General features: G+C 36.0%; 1 protein-coding gene across 1 annotated transcript; it reads left to right on the top strand.

The window, feature by feature from the left end:
• The first annotated feature begins 13,079 nt into the window (after nt 1-13,079).
• On the top strand, nt 13,080-13,757 carry LOC130830305 (non-histone chromosomal protein HMG-14-like). The gene has a single exon (XM_057697473.1). It carries the CDS (start codon nt 13,194-13,196, stop codon nt 13,497-13,499), a length of 306 nt encoding a protein of 101 aa, XP_057553456.1. The 5' UTR covers nt 13,080-13,193; the 3' UTR covers nt 13,500-13,757.
• The last annotated feature ends 1,659 nt before the right edge of the window (nt 13,758-15,416 follow it).

Here is a 15,416-nt window from a genome sequence, read left to right as displayed (position 1 = left end):
TCATGCAACCGGCATGAGTGTGGTTCTGGAGAAACAGTGGGGAAAATAGAAAAAGACAAAATGAATACATCTCTACTTAAACCTTAATATTGTTTATGGTTAAGGACATAGGATTTAGTGTCAGGCAAACATGAGTTGGAATAACATGCCTTAGTTATATAGCTGCAGGCCTGGTGATTCACCTAATAAACCTCAATTTCCACATTGTAAACTGGAGATGATAATGTTATCTACACAGAGAGTCACTAAGAAAATTAACAATGACATGCAGTCAGTGTGCTCAGCTGGGCCCCTGACGAGGTAAGCCACCATCACTGCTAATTATTACCCCTGTGTCTAAGGTCTGTAAAGCAATGTTCATTGCCTGGTGCCATATCCGACCCTTGTTATTCACCATTGGCTTTGTCCACACTGTTATCATTTCTACTTTTTACAAAGCTCTATCCTGGAGATTGCTGCTTTTTTAACAGCTTGCCAGAATCAATATTAAAATAATAGCATCCACATTTCTATGAAGATTAGGAGTAAGTTGAAGGCAATTTAGTCTATCCTCAGACAAGATTTTATTTAAGTCGTTCAAAGAAAAATCAATATTAATCTTTATCTTCGTAGTATCTCCTGCTAGTATATCTTATCAACTTACAAATTCTCACCATATCTCGCCTACATTTATATGTTGCCTTTCACTCGTTTTTTGTGTGATTGCGTTGGTGGAGATCACCTGGACCCCATCTTTTACAGGGGCGCTCTTATGTGCTATATATTACCATTTGTCTTCTCTCAGTGTTGTCACATCCAGAGTAATCCTTTCTTTACTTTTTCTTTTTTAACTAATTGTAAACCTTTGGCCACTTCCATTGCCTTCTTCTGAACTCTCTCTGCATTTCCTACAACAGCATTAATTTTGATTACAAAAACAAGTCACTGCTGAAAATAAAATGAGAATTACCTCATGGTTTCTTGGTGCAGGGTTCCTATTTAAGAATTCAGCACTGTTTGCTTTCCTCAGGGCTGCATCACTGATCATGGTTAGTTTATTATCTGTTATGACACTTAGCTATTTTTCTGCCACACTTGCATTTCCTATATTTTTGCACTGAAAAATTATTTTTCTCTTCAGATATACTACCCTAATATTATCTTGACTGCATTTTTTTCCATGTGTTTTTCCATTCAGCAAGGTCATTTTGAATGGTGATTTTATCTTCCACATTTTTAGCTACCTTCCTTCCCCATCTTGTTTAATGTTGTCTGCCAAGTTAATGAGTGCAGAGAATATTCCATCATCCTGACTTCATAGTGTCTTATGTTAAATAATTCAAGGATTAGCTCTAGCCACACATTTCTGCTAAGAATGTCATTAATGCAGTGGTTATTTCAGTTTTTTTTAATTGACTAGCCCCAGCATAGAACCTAAGTTCACGGTTTTGGCATCTTTTTGGTGATGACTACATAAAACATCCTGTTCACTCACCATTTACTAACAAATTGGGTATAATCTGTGTGCCCTAATATTCAACACTGTCTATTATTTGCTTCTAATGTCTTTTGAGATTTATCACCCACTATTTTTCTAGCCTATAAAGATTAGTTTTATGAATGAAGACTCAACTGTGGCTGCTGGTGTGGAAAGGGAGAGAAATTGGTATGAGTAAGAAGAGGACTATGTTACATTATTTATCCTTTTATTCTTTCAGTTTCATTAATACATTGTGTAATGGGCTGAAGATTTGATAATAAACAATACAATATACATGGTCATGCTTTTGCAGATAAATAATTAGGAATGTAATTAATCAAAAATGTAATATATTCACTGATAAGGGAGCTACATTCAGATATAGCCCATAGAAATGGCTTCTACTGCAGACAAGTGTGGAGAGAGTGGTTAGGGTGGTATTTGGAGGTGGGGCCTTTGGGTGGTAATTAGCTTACAAAGATGTATTCTTCATGAAAGGATTAGCGTACTTATAAGAAGAGACCAGAGGGCCAGCTAGTTCTCTTTCAGCCATGTTTGCAACCTGAAAGAAGGCTTTCACTAGAACCTGATCATGCTGGCAGCCTGATCTTCGACTTCCCAGCCTCCAGAACTGTGTGAAAAAAATTTCTGCTGTTTATTAGCCATCTAGTCTATGATATTTTGTTATAGTAGCCAGATCAGACTAGGCCACCATGGAATACAGAAGTTATGCAGAGGGATTAACTTTAGAGAGGACATGATACATCTCTGTCAGTTTTTTAAATTGAAGTATAGCTGACTTACAATATTATATTAGTTTCAGATGTACAACATAGGAATTTGATATTTTATAGAATATACTCCAAACACAGTCATTATTAAATATTGACTATATTCCCAGTGCTGTATGTTACATTCTTGTAATATGTCTCTGTTTTTATAAGAGGAAAGAGTGTTAAAAAAAAAAAAAAAGGAATGAATACCAGTAGGTTTGAAGATTTAAGAGTAGGAAATTCTTTTCTTCCTAATGGCTTTTATTTTATTGATGAAATTAATGAACAAATCTGTACAATGAAGGTAAGGACACAGAGGGATTTGGACACTGAATTGGTAGGAGAAGGTCTGAAAAAGATACAATAATGAAGGAGTGAGAACTAAGGAATCATGGAATGATTGCTTCATAGCCTCGGGGCCTCCATTACATGCATGAGGGAGGTAACCAATTACAATTACAAGTGGCTGGACAGCTCCTGGTTGACAGAAGTACAAAATTTTTCAAGGGAATAACAGCAACAGCAAAAGGTCCTAAATTATGGTGCATTTATCCTGAGGTACAGGGATTAGTATGTGCTCAGCAGTTCACTGTATTTATTTATTTATTTACTTACTTATTTATTTTTTTAGCTCTTTATTGGCGTATAATTGCTTTACACTGTTGTGCCAGTTTCTGCTGCACAACAAAGTGAATCAGCTGTATTTATACATATATCCCCATATCCCCTCCCGCAACTCCTTCCCACCCTCCCTACCCCACCCCTCTAAGTCATCACTAATCATGGAGTTGATCTCCCTGTGTTATGCAGCAGCCTCCCACTAGCTATCTGTTTTACATCTGGTAGTGTATATATGTCAATGCTAGCCTCTCACTTCATCCCAGCTTCCCCTTTGCCCCCTCCTCCCCACCTCCATCAATCAGTACAGCCACTATGGAAAACAGTATGGAGGTTCCTTAAAAACCTAAAAATAGAACTACCATATGACCCAGCAATCCCACTACTGGGCATATACCCAGAGAAAACCATAATCCAAAAAGATACACATACCACAGTGTTCACTGCAGCACTATTTACAATAGCCAAGACATGGAAGCAACCTAAATGCCCATCAACAGATGAATGGATAAAGAAGATGTGGCACATATATATATAATGGAATAGTACTCAGCCATAAAAAGGAATGAAATTGAGTTATTTGTAGTAATGTAGATGGACCTAGAGTCTGTCATACAGAGTGAAGTAAGCCAGAAAGAGAAAAACAAATACCGTATGCTAACTCATATACATGGAATCTAAAACAATGGTACTGATGAACTCACCATATTTAAAATAAGACTGCAGAGAGTGGATGAAAGATTGTGAAGAGTATCAGGTCCCAAGAAGAACTCTTCCTCAACTGCATGATGGGGCTCCAAGGCCTGAAAAGAACAAGAATAACCATAACAATGGGAATAGTAATCACAAAGATAATAGCTAACATATATTACCACACATTGTCATATTCCATGCAAATTATCTCACAAAATCCTTCCTACAAAGCCATAAAAGGACTTCAATATTTTCTCCCTTATGTAGATGAAAAAGAAAACAACAGAATGTCTGTGTTAAGCAGAAAGTCAGTGATAAGTCCTCTAAAACAAGACATTGTGTAGTGAGCTTGTTGGCTATACTTGTTGGGATGCTTGCATTAGTGTAAGGGCATTAAGCTTGCCCTTCATATTCTGCCTCCCAAATATAGAATCCAATTATCCCTCCTCAAGAGAGACAACCTAAAGTGACCCATCCCATTATGTTTCCAACTTCAAACTAAAATCAGTTCTCTCATAAGGTCTCATAAGCTTATCTCCTTGCAACCTGAGCATCAATAAACCGAAATTCAAGTTCTCATACCCAGGGCCATCAGAAATACAATAGAAGAAAAGGTTCTGGAAATCCCAAACTAAAACCTCATATTAGGAAAAAGAAAGAGTAGGAAACATAACTGCTGTCATTGATTGAAACAAATTATCAAATCCCACAGGTAGGAATAGTGACAATTTTCTTTTCTGACTGTTAGGTAAATTCCTTGACTACCTCATCTGGTTGACTCCTACTCCATGCTGGGGGAACTCCTTCATCCAAGGTAATTTGTGGTCCCTGAATTTGCTCGTGGGAGATTCTTGCTTATATCCTCCATTTGGAAACTCCATAAAGCTTGGTAAAACCTTAAAGAAGAGATTGCTTTAATCTAGCTATGGTGGTGAGAGCTGCTGTGTAAACAAAGCGATGGATTTCTTTGACTTAAGTATTAACTGATAGATCATGAAGATCTACTGGAAATGGTTGTCAAAGACAATGAAGTATCAAAAGTAGCTTTCTGATTTAAACAAAATATATGGGAGAATGGCAATGCCACAGACAGCAACAGATTTCTCCACCAATACTCCGAAGAGATCGGTCTATACCACAGCACAGTGTCTTAAAGTAACTTCACTATAGAGATAAGTTTGACCTCTGATCATCATATATAATTAACACACGTACCTAATCAGAATTACTAACATACAAAATGCATTACATTCATATATCAATAAAATGAAGTGTGTGTGTGTACATGGGCACAGGTACAACTGTCAAAACAAATAAATGAATTATATAAGCTAAGGCTTTGGATGGATGGTGGCTTGACTTTTGTCAAGTGACTGCTGTATCTACCAATCAGAACTCCTTTACATTTTTTTCTAATTCCCTATTAACAAGTTTAATATTATTGATTCTCTTTCCTTTTTTGTACCCCTAGTGTTGCTTTCCCATGCATGCTTGAGATCCATTCATTACCACTGTGACCAGCTATGCCCCTGCCCTTTTTTTGTGCCAATATCCTCAAAGATTTTATTTCTTTGCCTAGCCCATTATGGATATTAGGCATTTGTATACTTTATGGTCCAGTGAATTTAATTAGGTTTTCAGTTGGTTGGTTTACTTATGCCTTTGTATTGTGGAGCTTTGGTAACTATATTTAGGCTCCTGGCACAGAGGAATGTTACCTGAAGGATAAGAATGACATCTGATTTAATCATTGCAATTTTACGGATTGTAGGTTCTGTTTGTACAGAGGCTGGATTTTTTTTTTCCTTCTCTCAGTAGTTCTCTCCTCAGTAGTTCTCTCTCTGTTCTATTCAAGCACTTCAGCCATTCTGTGTTCACTGGTGGGAATGGGTGTGACTCAGAAGAAAACATATAAGGGCTTCATCACTTACCAGTGCCCCAGAGTGACAAAGAACCTACTCAATGGTACTGATGCCCTACAGCCTGGCATAGAAATAACTGACTTAATCCTCAAAGGAACAGCAAGCATGAAAAAGGATCAGATCAGTGGTAACTTGTACAGATCAGTGACAGAAGTCTCAGAAGATTCCCATGTAGACAAATTATTTGAAAGATAAATGAGCCCAGGACACCCTAATTATGCCCCGAACTATTGAAAAATTTAGGCGTAAGAAAGGGAACCCAACTTGAGCGAAATTAATCTTCTACCACCCTAGAAGAATGAAAGTTCAAATTATAATTTGAATTATTAAAATTTATCTATCTTAAATACTACTTATGCTTAGTTTTTAATCCATTGCAAAAGAAGAAGGAAAAAAAAGAGATCCTCAATTATCCATCTCATTCTTATTTCTGTATTATAGATGTGATATACTTTACTTGTTGGTTCACTATTCATTAAGAAGATAATAACCTAGTGATTACCAAATCCAACTGTGTACAGGAACTTAATAAGTGACACAAATAAGTGAGACTGGCAGGCTTGAAGAGTTCTAAGTGATGGTGATACTTATGAGGAGGAGGAACTAAGCATGTAGATTCTTTCTAATGTGGACGGTGGTTACTTTGTTCCAGCTAGTTATTGCATTTTAGGAATGTAAGCTATATAAAGTCAGATATTTCATTTTCTTTTTTTTTTAAGATGCTGAGAATGCAGCCTCTTTGTGGCTAAATTGGCAATATTAAAAACACTATGCAAGACAACAAACAAACAAACAAAAACACCCCCCAAAACGCCTTGTCTGTAGGTTTTGTCTTGCTGTTTCATGCCATTTTGTATTCTCTGCCTCAGAGTATTGATTTTAAACTTATATACAGAGTGGAAAATTTTTCACAAATGCTGTGAGGAAGTCAAACAAATAGAATAAACTTCAATGTCTCTGGTTAAAGTGCTGAAAGGGAGATTAGCTTCAACCACTCTGTACCTTTCTTGTCCACTATAGGAAACTCCAAAGGATAGATACTGGGGGTGATAACGTTAATTTGTATATCGGGATCCACAAAATCAAGGCCACCCCAGTGGCCAGGCTCAATTCACAAATCTAAACCTAAGTTAACCTGCACTTATGGGAAACACTGTCAAGGAAAGCTCACATACATCAATCGCAATCCTCCAACTGAGCTTTAGCTAATTTATTTTGCTCTAAAAAATAGGACCTTTGCTAGCTTTATTGAGAAATCTCTGACCTCCTAGCCAACCATGGCCTGTTTCTGCATGGCCTCCTTTAACGCTCTGCAAAGCTTGATCTTACCCCAGATCTCTTGGGAACAGTGCTCTGAAGCTTGCGAGGCACTGTACTCTCTTAATCCATGGCATGTTTTCCCTTGAATAAAGGACATCAAACTTGTTGCTAAATTATCTTAGTTTTGTCATTTGACAAGGGATACTGGTCAAAAGAATTACATGGTGTTTTTAGAGAAGACAAATAGAACTTTAGACTAAATGGCACGCCAATCAAGAAACACGAAAAGCATTTATTCTAGAAACATTTGGGCATTCAATAGCTTCAATGAAACTTAATTTACTTTAAAGAGCACATGTGGTTATTAGCTGATCACAAACTAGCTGTTAGTGAACTCCCAAATCCTTTAAGATTGAAGCAAAGATTAGTTAGAAAAATATACTTTTAAAAATGTTGCTACCATGGACTCCTAGCAAAATACATAAAAATCACCAAGTGAGAGGGAAATACAAACGATATTTTGCTTTATTCTATGTTTGTTCAATTAAGTTCTTTCATTATTTATAAAAGATCTTGGCATTAGTTTTATTTTTTGTCTGTTCAAATGTGCTTCTTTTACTTATCCAATTTAATCTTCACCATGTTGAGAGCGATAGGACCAACTTCCTTATTCTCATTTCATTTTTAGCTTTCCTTTTCTCATTTGCCTCTGACCAAGGACATTAGAAACTTCACCATTTTCTATATTAATTGAGAAGCTCAATTTCCTCACTTACTCAACATTCACACTCAACATAGTCTGTCTCGTTCCTATACTCTTTTTTTTTGGAAAATTGGCCGTCCTTGATCTAATTCTCTTAGAGACCAATAAAACAATTACCTAACATTTTAAATCAACTGAAACAAATAAATTACTGTGACTTCAGAAGTGACCATTTAACATATTGTATTGTCTCTGCAGCTTTTTGGAGGCGATGCCACTACAAATCTGCCTATAAGTAACATCAATGAAAAGAATTTCAAGCAGTGGCATATTATTAAAAAAAATCAAGCACCTTTCCTCAGGACAATGCCACCTAGATGGCCCACCCCCAGTGTATGCTTGATTAGAGCTCTGACCTCAAGACCACTTCATTGCAAAGAAGCTGGAGTCCTTGTGGTAACAAATAAAAAACTGAGCCCTTTGAAGTGTGATCACACTGCCATGGTAGTCGAGTACTACAGGCCATGGGAGGAAGCATTCTCTCCTGTCAGCTAACTGATTAAATTTGTGTAATTCAGGTAAGCGTAAGACTTACATGATTAGCATAGAAAAAAAATAATTTTCTATTGATGACCTCCAGTGTTAGAACTAGTGGAAAACAATGTCAAAATGCAGCCTCTCATTTCCTTTTATATTATCAACTATATGGATGGTTCACTGTCTTAGTCAGTCTTCAGGCTGCTATAAGGAAATACCATGGTCTGGGTGACTTATAAACAGTAGAAATTTATTTCTCATAGTTCTAAAGCCTGGGAAATCCAAGATCAAGTTATCCTCAGATGCAGTGTCTGGTGAGATCCCCCTTCCTGGTTCATAAATGTCCATTTTCTTGCTATGTCTTAACATGGCAGAAAGGACAAAGGAGCTCTTTGGGGTCTCTTTTATAAGGGCACATAATCCCATTCATGAAGGCTCTGTCTTCATGAGCTAATCAATTCCCAAAGTCCCCATCTCCAAACACCATCACATTGGAAATTAGGTTTCAACATATGAATTTTGGGATTTCAACATATAAATTTTAGGAGACATACATATTCAATTTATAGCAGTCATCATAACATAATTAATTTGCAAACATAGTGTCTTTCATATTGCATCAAATATATATCTCTCAAATACATATTGTTTCCAGCTATTTCACATGGGTATGACGCTAGAGGTATTTTGTAAAAGGCATAGAGAACATTCTAACCTAGATAAGAATAAAACCTTTCTCCTTAAAGTTAATTTATTTTATTGTGACATTCTTAAATTACCTAATCTCTTACTATGAACATGACATATGTTTACTAGTTAAAAGTATATCTGAGACTAAGTAATAATCTCTTATAATAATATATAGCAAGCTTTAAGTCTAGTTTATAATCTTATCTTAACCACCAAACATTTTATAAATCTACCATTTTGACCTAGCTTTCAATGGCAAGCAGAGATTTTTGAGAATATAAATAATAAATGTAATTTTAGATTCAAAATACTGGTAATAGAATGCCTTTTTTTCCCTTTTCTGCTTGTGGAATTATACTTTTCAAAAAAATACAGGTAGTAGGTAATCATCAATTGATTTCCTCATAGTAATTATTAGTAAAGAAAATACTTTTTTCTGGAGAAACTATTGATTTTGTAAAAGGCTGGTAAAAATTTAACATATTCTTTTATCCAGTGACCCAAAGGTAATTGTTGAGTTCTTACTGTATGCCAGTCACTAAATGCTGACAACCATTGTCTGCATAAAGAGTAATGAGTCACTCTCTCTAACCTCAAGAAATCATTGCCTAGTGAAGGAGACAGTTACCAATAGATATAGCACTTTTAGTGCTAAGAGCAGTGTGATTGCAGTAGCATGGTTTCTCCATGAAAGAAGTGCTGACATACGCCTTGAGAATTGCTGTTAATGGAATAATAGACATCAACCAATGGGCCAAGTGGTGAAGGGCATTCCAAGTAGATCAAAGACACAAAAGAATTAAAGACCATTGAGTTTTCAGAGAACTGTGAACACTTTGATATTACTCTGGTGCAGTGCACGGGGTTAGAAAGCTAAGTGGAGTCATATTTTAAACACCCTTGCATGTCAAACTACATTTTACCTTGTAACAGCAGGCCATTAAACAAGTGGCCCCTCATCTGGAGTGTGCATTGACTTAACTTCAAATTTAAAATAATAAAGGTACAGCCTGGCAGCCCCAAACTGGGGGTTCTAATTTAGTTAAGTCTGGAATATGTAGTATTTGAAAATCAGTATTTTTAATCATAATTGTTATTTTAATAACCTTCAGATGTGGTCATGACTTGAACTACTGGTTAGGAACCATATCAGTTAAAATTTTACATCAAAGGCATAACATAATAAGATGTTCGTTTTAGGAAGCTCATGTTGGTTATTTATATCAACAGTATATTGTGAGAAAAACTGAGGTTAAAGGCCAAAAGACCAAATGAGAGACTATTTTTACTGATTAAACAAGAATTGATAGGTATTAACCAAAGCCTGAGAATTGGAATTGCGAATTAAAGAGGCTTATAAAGATAGTATCTGTAGAATATATGCTTCTTTGAATGTCGCAAATGTGTGGGAGAGCTTATCTAAAGTAACTCTAAATTTCTGACATGGGCAGCAGAAAATTAATTGTGCACAAATTATCTAACTTGGAAATAATTAGAAATTGATGTTTTCAAAAGACTTCATTTCTGTTATGTAATTAGACACTTGTGAGCATGTGTGTGCTTCCCACAAGTTATGAAAGCAAATTACTAATTAGGGGATTCATTCAAAAGGGAGGATCTGGATTCTCCAAACAACTAATATTTATCAAATATTCAGCTACCATGTTGGTTTAGTGGAATCTAGTCTCTTAAGTCAATTAAAATCACTGTGTTGAGCATTCACCTGATTGATACCAGGCTAGACATTACAGTGCATAATATAGAATTGTGGGTGACAGTGCTTGTCCTACATACTCAAAGGGAAAAGAAAAGATTCAAAGCCTGTTAATTAATGACATCTTGTAGTCTGTATTCAACAACTAAGTAACTTGATGAGCTGGCCACTTCTATATGAGGGAAGGAGTGTTGTGGAATTCCATTACCCATAGTCAGTGGAATGTGAATAACTATTTCACTATAGATAAGTTCTAGGTACTGGCTTGCCCACCAAGAGTCAGACTTCTCTCAACATCTGATATATTTTCTCAGTCTCTACAAATGGCTTCTCCATCATTTTCCTGGTTTGAAATATATGTATATTTCACTTCAATAACTTAGGTTTATGCTAAAAGGCTACAGAATAGATTTCCTGGTCAGTTCCTACTTGTTCTATCCCAAGAGGACAAATGTGATTAAAAATATCATAGAGTCTGAATGCTAAGAAAGAGAGTTAAGAACACTTCCATATGGCTGCCTTGTCTCTTGTGACACTTTATTATGCTTTCTTAAGTCATCACATTTTTACAAATAGAAGGCATTTTTCCTTTCCTTTTTTTACCTTATTAAATATTGTAGTTTAAAGTACAATATGTAGAAGTGAAATAATTTTCCTACTGACTTTTCCCCATAAAATTATGTTTCATCACACTTAGAAGTCATTTTTAAACTGGTGAGACATTACATAAGATTTAGGTGCTTAAGCTGATGTACATGCTAATTAATATATGGAATTTAAAAGCAAGTCATGTCAAAATTCTTAAGAAGTCTCCATTCTTGTAGCACTTTTAATTAAAATACAAGAAGCATTCTTAAATTAAATCAATAGTAGAAATTAATGTTGAATTTTAAAAAGATCTGAACACTATATTCTTCAAATTATTAAGGAAAAAATAACAAATAATTTTTCTATTAAAAATTAGGTGGGAATTCTCTGGTAGTCTAGTGTTTAGAATTCAACACTTTCACTGCCATGGCCCAGGTTCAATCCCACATTAGGTAACTGAGATCCCACAAGCTGTGTGGCCTGGTCAAATTTTTAAAAATAATAAAATTAAAAATATAAAAGTTAGGTTGATGGAAGTTAATAAGCAAAAAATTAGCAATAATTGTCATGAATCATAGCTAGGTTTTTTTTTTCTCTAGAGACTTCTTATATATATGGTATCTTTCATAGTTTGATTTTAAAGATATGCACCACATTCACTTTTTTCCCCATACCTGAAGGCACTGAGATATAAACCTTGTGTTTATATCTGTAGACTCATCTTTCTGTGTTGAATTGAAAGATCTAAACTATCACAGATTTGCATTAAGCATAGGAAAATTCAAAATAAGATACATAATGATCTAAAATACTGCATTTTTGCTACAAATAATATGTTTATTAGATCAACTTCAAACTCCCTGTAGGAGGACAGGTGTTTCCACCCGTCCAGATCTAAGTGGTTGAATCTCTGGTATGACCACATTCACAGGCACATCTGGTTATACAATGAACAATAGGGCAGGTCAGATGGTAACAAACTGTCCTGCCGGCCTTCAGGATAGTCCGTGGTTGTTACCAGAATTAGATGATCTTCAGATCTTAAAAGGTTCTGCATCAGTAGAAATATTTAGTACTAACTCTCATTGGAAGGCCAATGTTTGCCAAAACTATAAGCAGCGACTTAAATCTGTTCATGCCCTGTCTCAAAAGTGTATCCTTTAAATCTTTAAAAAATTTCTCTGTTGTGTGCCAGGATTCCAATCTCATGTCCATCATTCTGGTTATACAAATGTTAATTTTGGACCGATTTCAATTCTTTATGAAAGGAATTAATGTGAATTGTTTCTTTGCTACTGTGGTTTGTAGTCCATTATTCTGTTTTAATCCAAGTGAAGAAACCAGTGTGTTGATTGCAACAAGGGCAAAAATAATATGTGACACTTTGTGGATATAGTTAGGAAGGGTACATATGTTTCTTATTTCTGAACTCATTGTTTGTCACTTGCCATATACCTATACTAAGTAAATGTTTCTTACCTACCTATAACACTTGATTCCATCACTTCCCAACCTGCCCATCTCATACTTTTGTATCGTCATTCTAAGAGAACTAACATGCATGTAGTATGAACGAGATGTTGAAAGTGAGTTATGAATTGACCAGAAGTATACTAAAATTATGATCAATTTCTCATCAATGTCACTATTTTAAAAATAGTAATCACATTTTCATAACAGCATGCAAAATGAAGAGTGTAATATAAGATCTCAATTAATTATTTTGTTTCAAAAATCATTGTTTTTATGTTTAATAGGCAGATCAGAACACAAGTCAGTTGATCAAATCCATAACAGGACAGACTTAACTACTTAATTAAACATTGCTTTACAATTTTTTTCCTTTGTGTAGGTAGTGCCTGAATTCAGTGCCTGAAAACTTCAAGGAAATTGTATGATTTTACAAGATATTCTTGAAAATATGCTTGTAAATACTTGTGATAAACTTATAAAGGTTGTTTCCTATTTTTGTATTAATGAAAATCATTTTCTAATATTGTGATGGTCATTAAGAAGAATGCAATATGCATTTCCTTTCTTCTTTATTATTTCTGTATTTAACACTGTAGAGTTGTGAATCAGACATGAATAGAATCTTGAAAAGAAAGAAATTATAGCGGGTCCCAGCAGCTCGGGCGGCGGGAGGAGCGGCAGCGGCCAGACAGCCCAGCTCCGCGAAGGCTCTCGGCGCGCCGCGGCCCGCAGGCACCCGGCATGCGCCCGCCCCGCCGCCACGATGCCCAAGAGGAAGGTCAGCTCCGCCAAGGGGGCAGCGAAGGAGGAGCCCAAGAGGCGATCGGCGAGGTTGTCAGCTAAACCGGCTCCCGCAAAAGGCGAGACGAAGCCAAAAAAGGCGGCGGGAAAGGATAAATCTTCAGACAAAAAAGTGCAAACAAAAGGGAAAAGGGGAGCAAAGGGAAAACAGGTCGACGTGGCTAACCAAGAGACTAAAGAAGACTTACCTGCAGAAAACGGAGAAACTAAAAACGAGGAGAGCTCAGCCTCTGATGAAGCAGGAGAGAAAGAAGCCAAGTCGGATTAATATCACACACCTGGTCCTCAGTGGTCCCTGTCTCCCTTCTTGTACAATCCAGAGGAAAATTTTTATCAACTATTTTGTAAATGCAAGTTTTTTAGTAGCTCTAGAAACATTTTTAAAAATAAGGAGGGAATCCCACCTCATCCCATTTTTTTAAGTGTAAATGCTTTTTTTTAAGAGGTGAAATCATTTGCTGGTTGTTTATTTTTTGGTACAACCAGAAGATAGTGGGACATTGAATACGGGAGGCTTTGATTGTCTTGGGTGTCAGCTTAACATTGCATAGATGGGGGGTAGCTTTTATATCCTATAATACAAAGCATACGAAATGGCAGTTTGGAGTCAGTTGTGCATTTAATGTCTTGAACACTTTAAATTGCTCCTCTGTTTTTGGTAGAACTGTTTCCTAAAGCAAATTACTCACTCCTTGATCTCGGCTCTCCTGGTCAGAATTTTGTGCACCCTGTAACATCTTTCGTAGTCCAGTTCTTCTAGTAACTTTGTTAACGTGCTGTGAACGATTGACAATTGGAGTGTGTAGTGTATATGATATTAAATTGTGAATTAGTGGGACTTCAGATGTAACAGCATATCAATATTTGAAGATATTGCTACTTGATATCCTGTTAAGGAAAATTTGCCTCCAAATTTTAAGCTGGAAAGTCACTGGAATAACTTCAGAAAAGAATCACAACTACATGATTTTTTAGATTTTTGGTAAGTATGTTAAGAATTGTGTACAAATTGAAATATCTGTGTACTGATACTCAAAACAACCAATAAAATCTGTTATGAAAGAAAAAAAAAAGAATGAAATTATAATAGAATAACAACATTTTTTAAATATAAACTTTATGAAATCAAACTAGAATTACATTCTTTATACTCTCCCTATACATATCACCTTCCAAGGAAAACCATTGATTTACTGCCTTTTTTCCTGCCCTATTCTTCTGCATGCCCTGTTTCCTCAATGGCCAGATTTTATACCATTTAACCCAGAACTTCACCTTCATATTCACAGTGATCAGACCAGAAGGTATATACATTAGTAAGCATGTGTGATCTATAGAGATAGCAACTATGTTATTGTACTTGGATAATACATATCACCCACGTAGGTTTTCTTACTCAGGAATTTGCACTAAGAACATATGAAACTTATACAAAGTTATAAACTAATATGACCTCAATGAAAAAAGAAAACAACAACAACAAAGGAACACATGAGAAATTTGCTTCCAGTGGTGAAGAAGCTTCTGAAAGGCCATAAGTTGGGAAGAGAGAGACAATTATAGGACACATGTCCCTGAAAGTTGGGAGACTACTTTATGCCCCGTTAGGACCCTGAGTGGCACTGGCATTTTGAAGTCAGGGATGGATAAATGGGCATGGGTTGGGCAGGGCAGCTATAGTACAAGAGAAAGTTTTTAGATATGATTAGTGAAATGATTGGTGCCTAGGTAGACTGTAATCCTGGTGAGAATGCTCTAAATCTATGAAGAATTTGTGTAGTCAAATCTAGTTAAATTTGGTCATCATTAGTCTTTGTCTAAGTCAAACCAAACTGACCAATTGCTCATCATGACAACTGAAGGTCTCAGAATAAAGAATGTCAGCTCCAGCTATAAGGAGGATGCTACTGAGAATTATTGCCTCATGGAGGAATTCCCCCAGTGTGGAGAATCCTGAGAAGTCAAAAGTGTTATCCAAGGAACTCATTCTACTGTAAAACCAAAAGGAAAAAAAAAAAAAAAGACAGAAGGAAGGTAGGGAAAAGAGGGAAAGCCTGTATAATTAACCAGCATAGTGGACACTTCATGTTGACAAGTGGTTGCTTTTGTGCCAACCAGCATGCCCTAAGGCTGTCCTGGATGTCTCTGGCTTTCTCTCCTTTCCTGAATGAGAACTGCTACTGCA

This window comes from Hippopotamus amphibius, chromosome 10 (assembly GCF_030028045.1).
Source record: "Hippopotamus amphibius kiboko isolate mHipAmp2 chromosome 10, mHipAmp2.hap2, whole genome shotgun sequence".
Classification (NCBI taxonomy): domain Eukaryota; kingdom Metazoa; phylum Chordata; class Mammalia; order Artiodactyla; family Hippopotamidae; genus Hippopotamus; species Hippopotamus amphibius.
The sequence above is the reverse complement of the archived record's forward strand: the minus strand, read 5'-3'. Positions and strand labels throughout refer to the sequence as shown.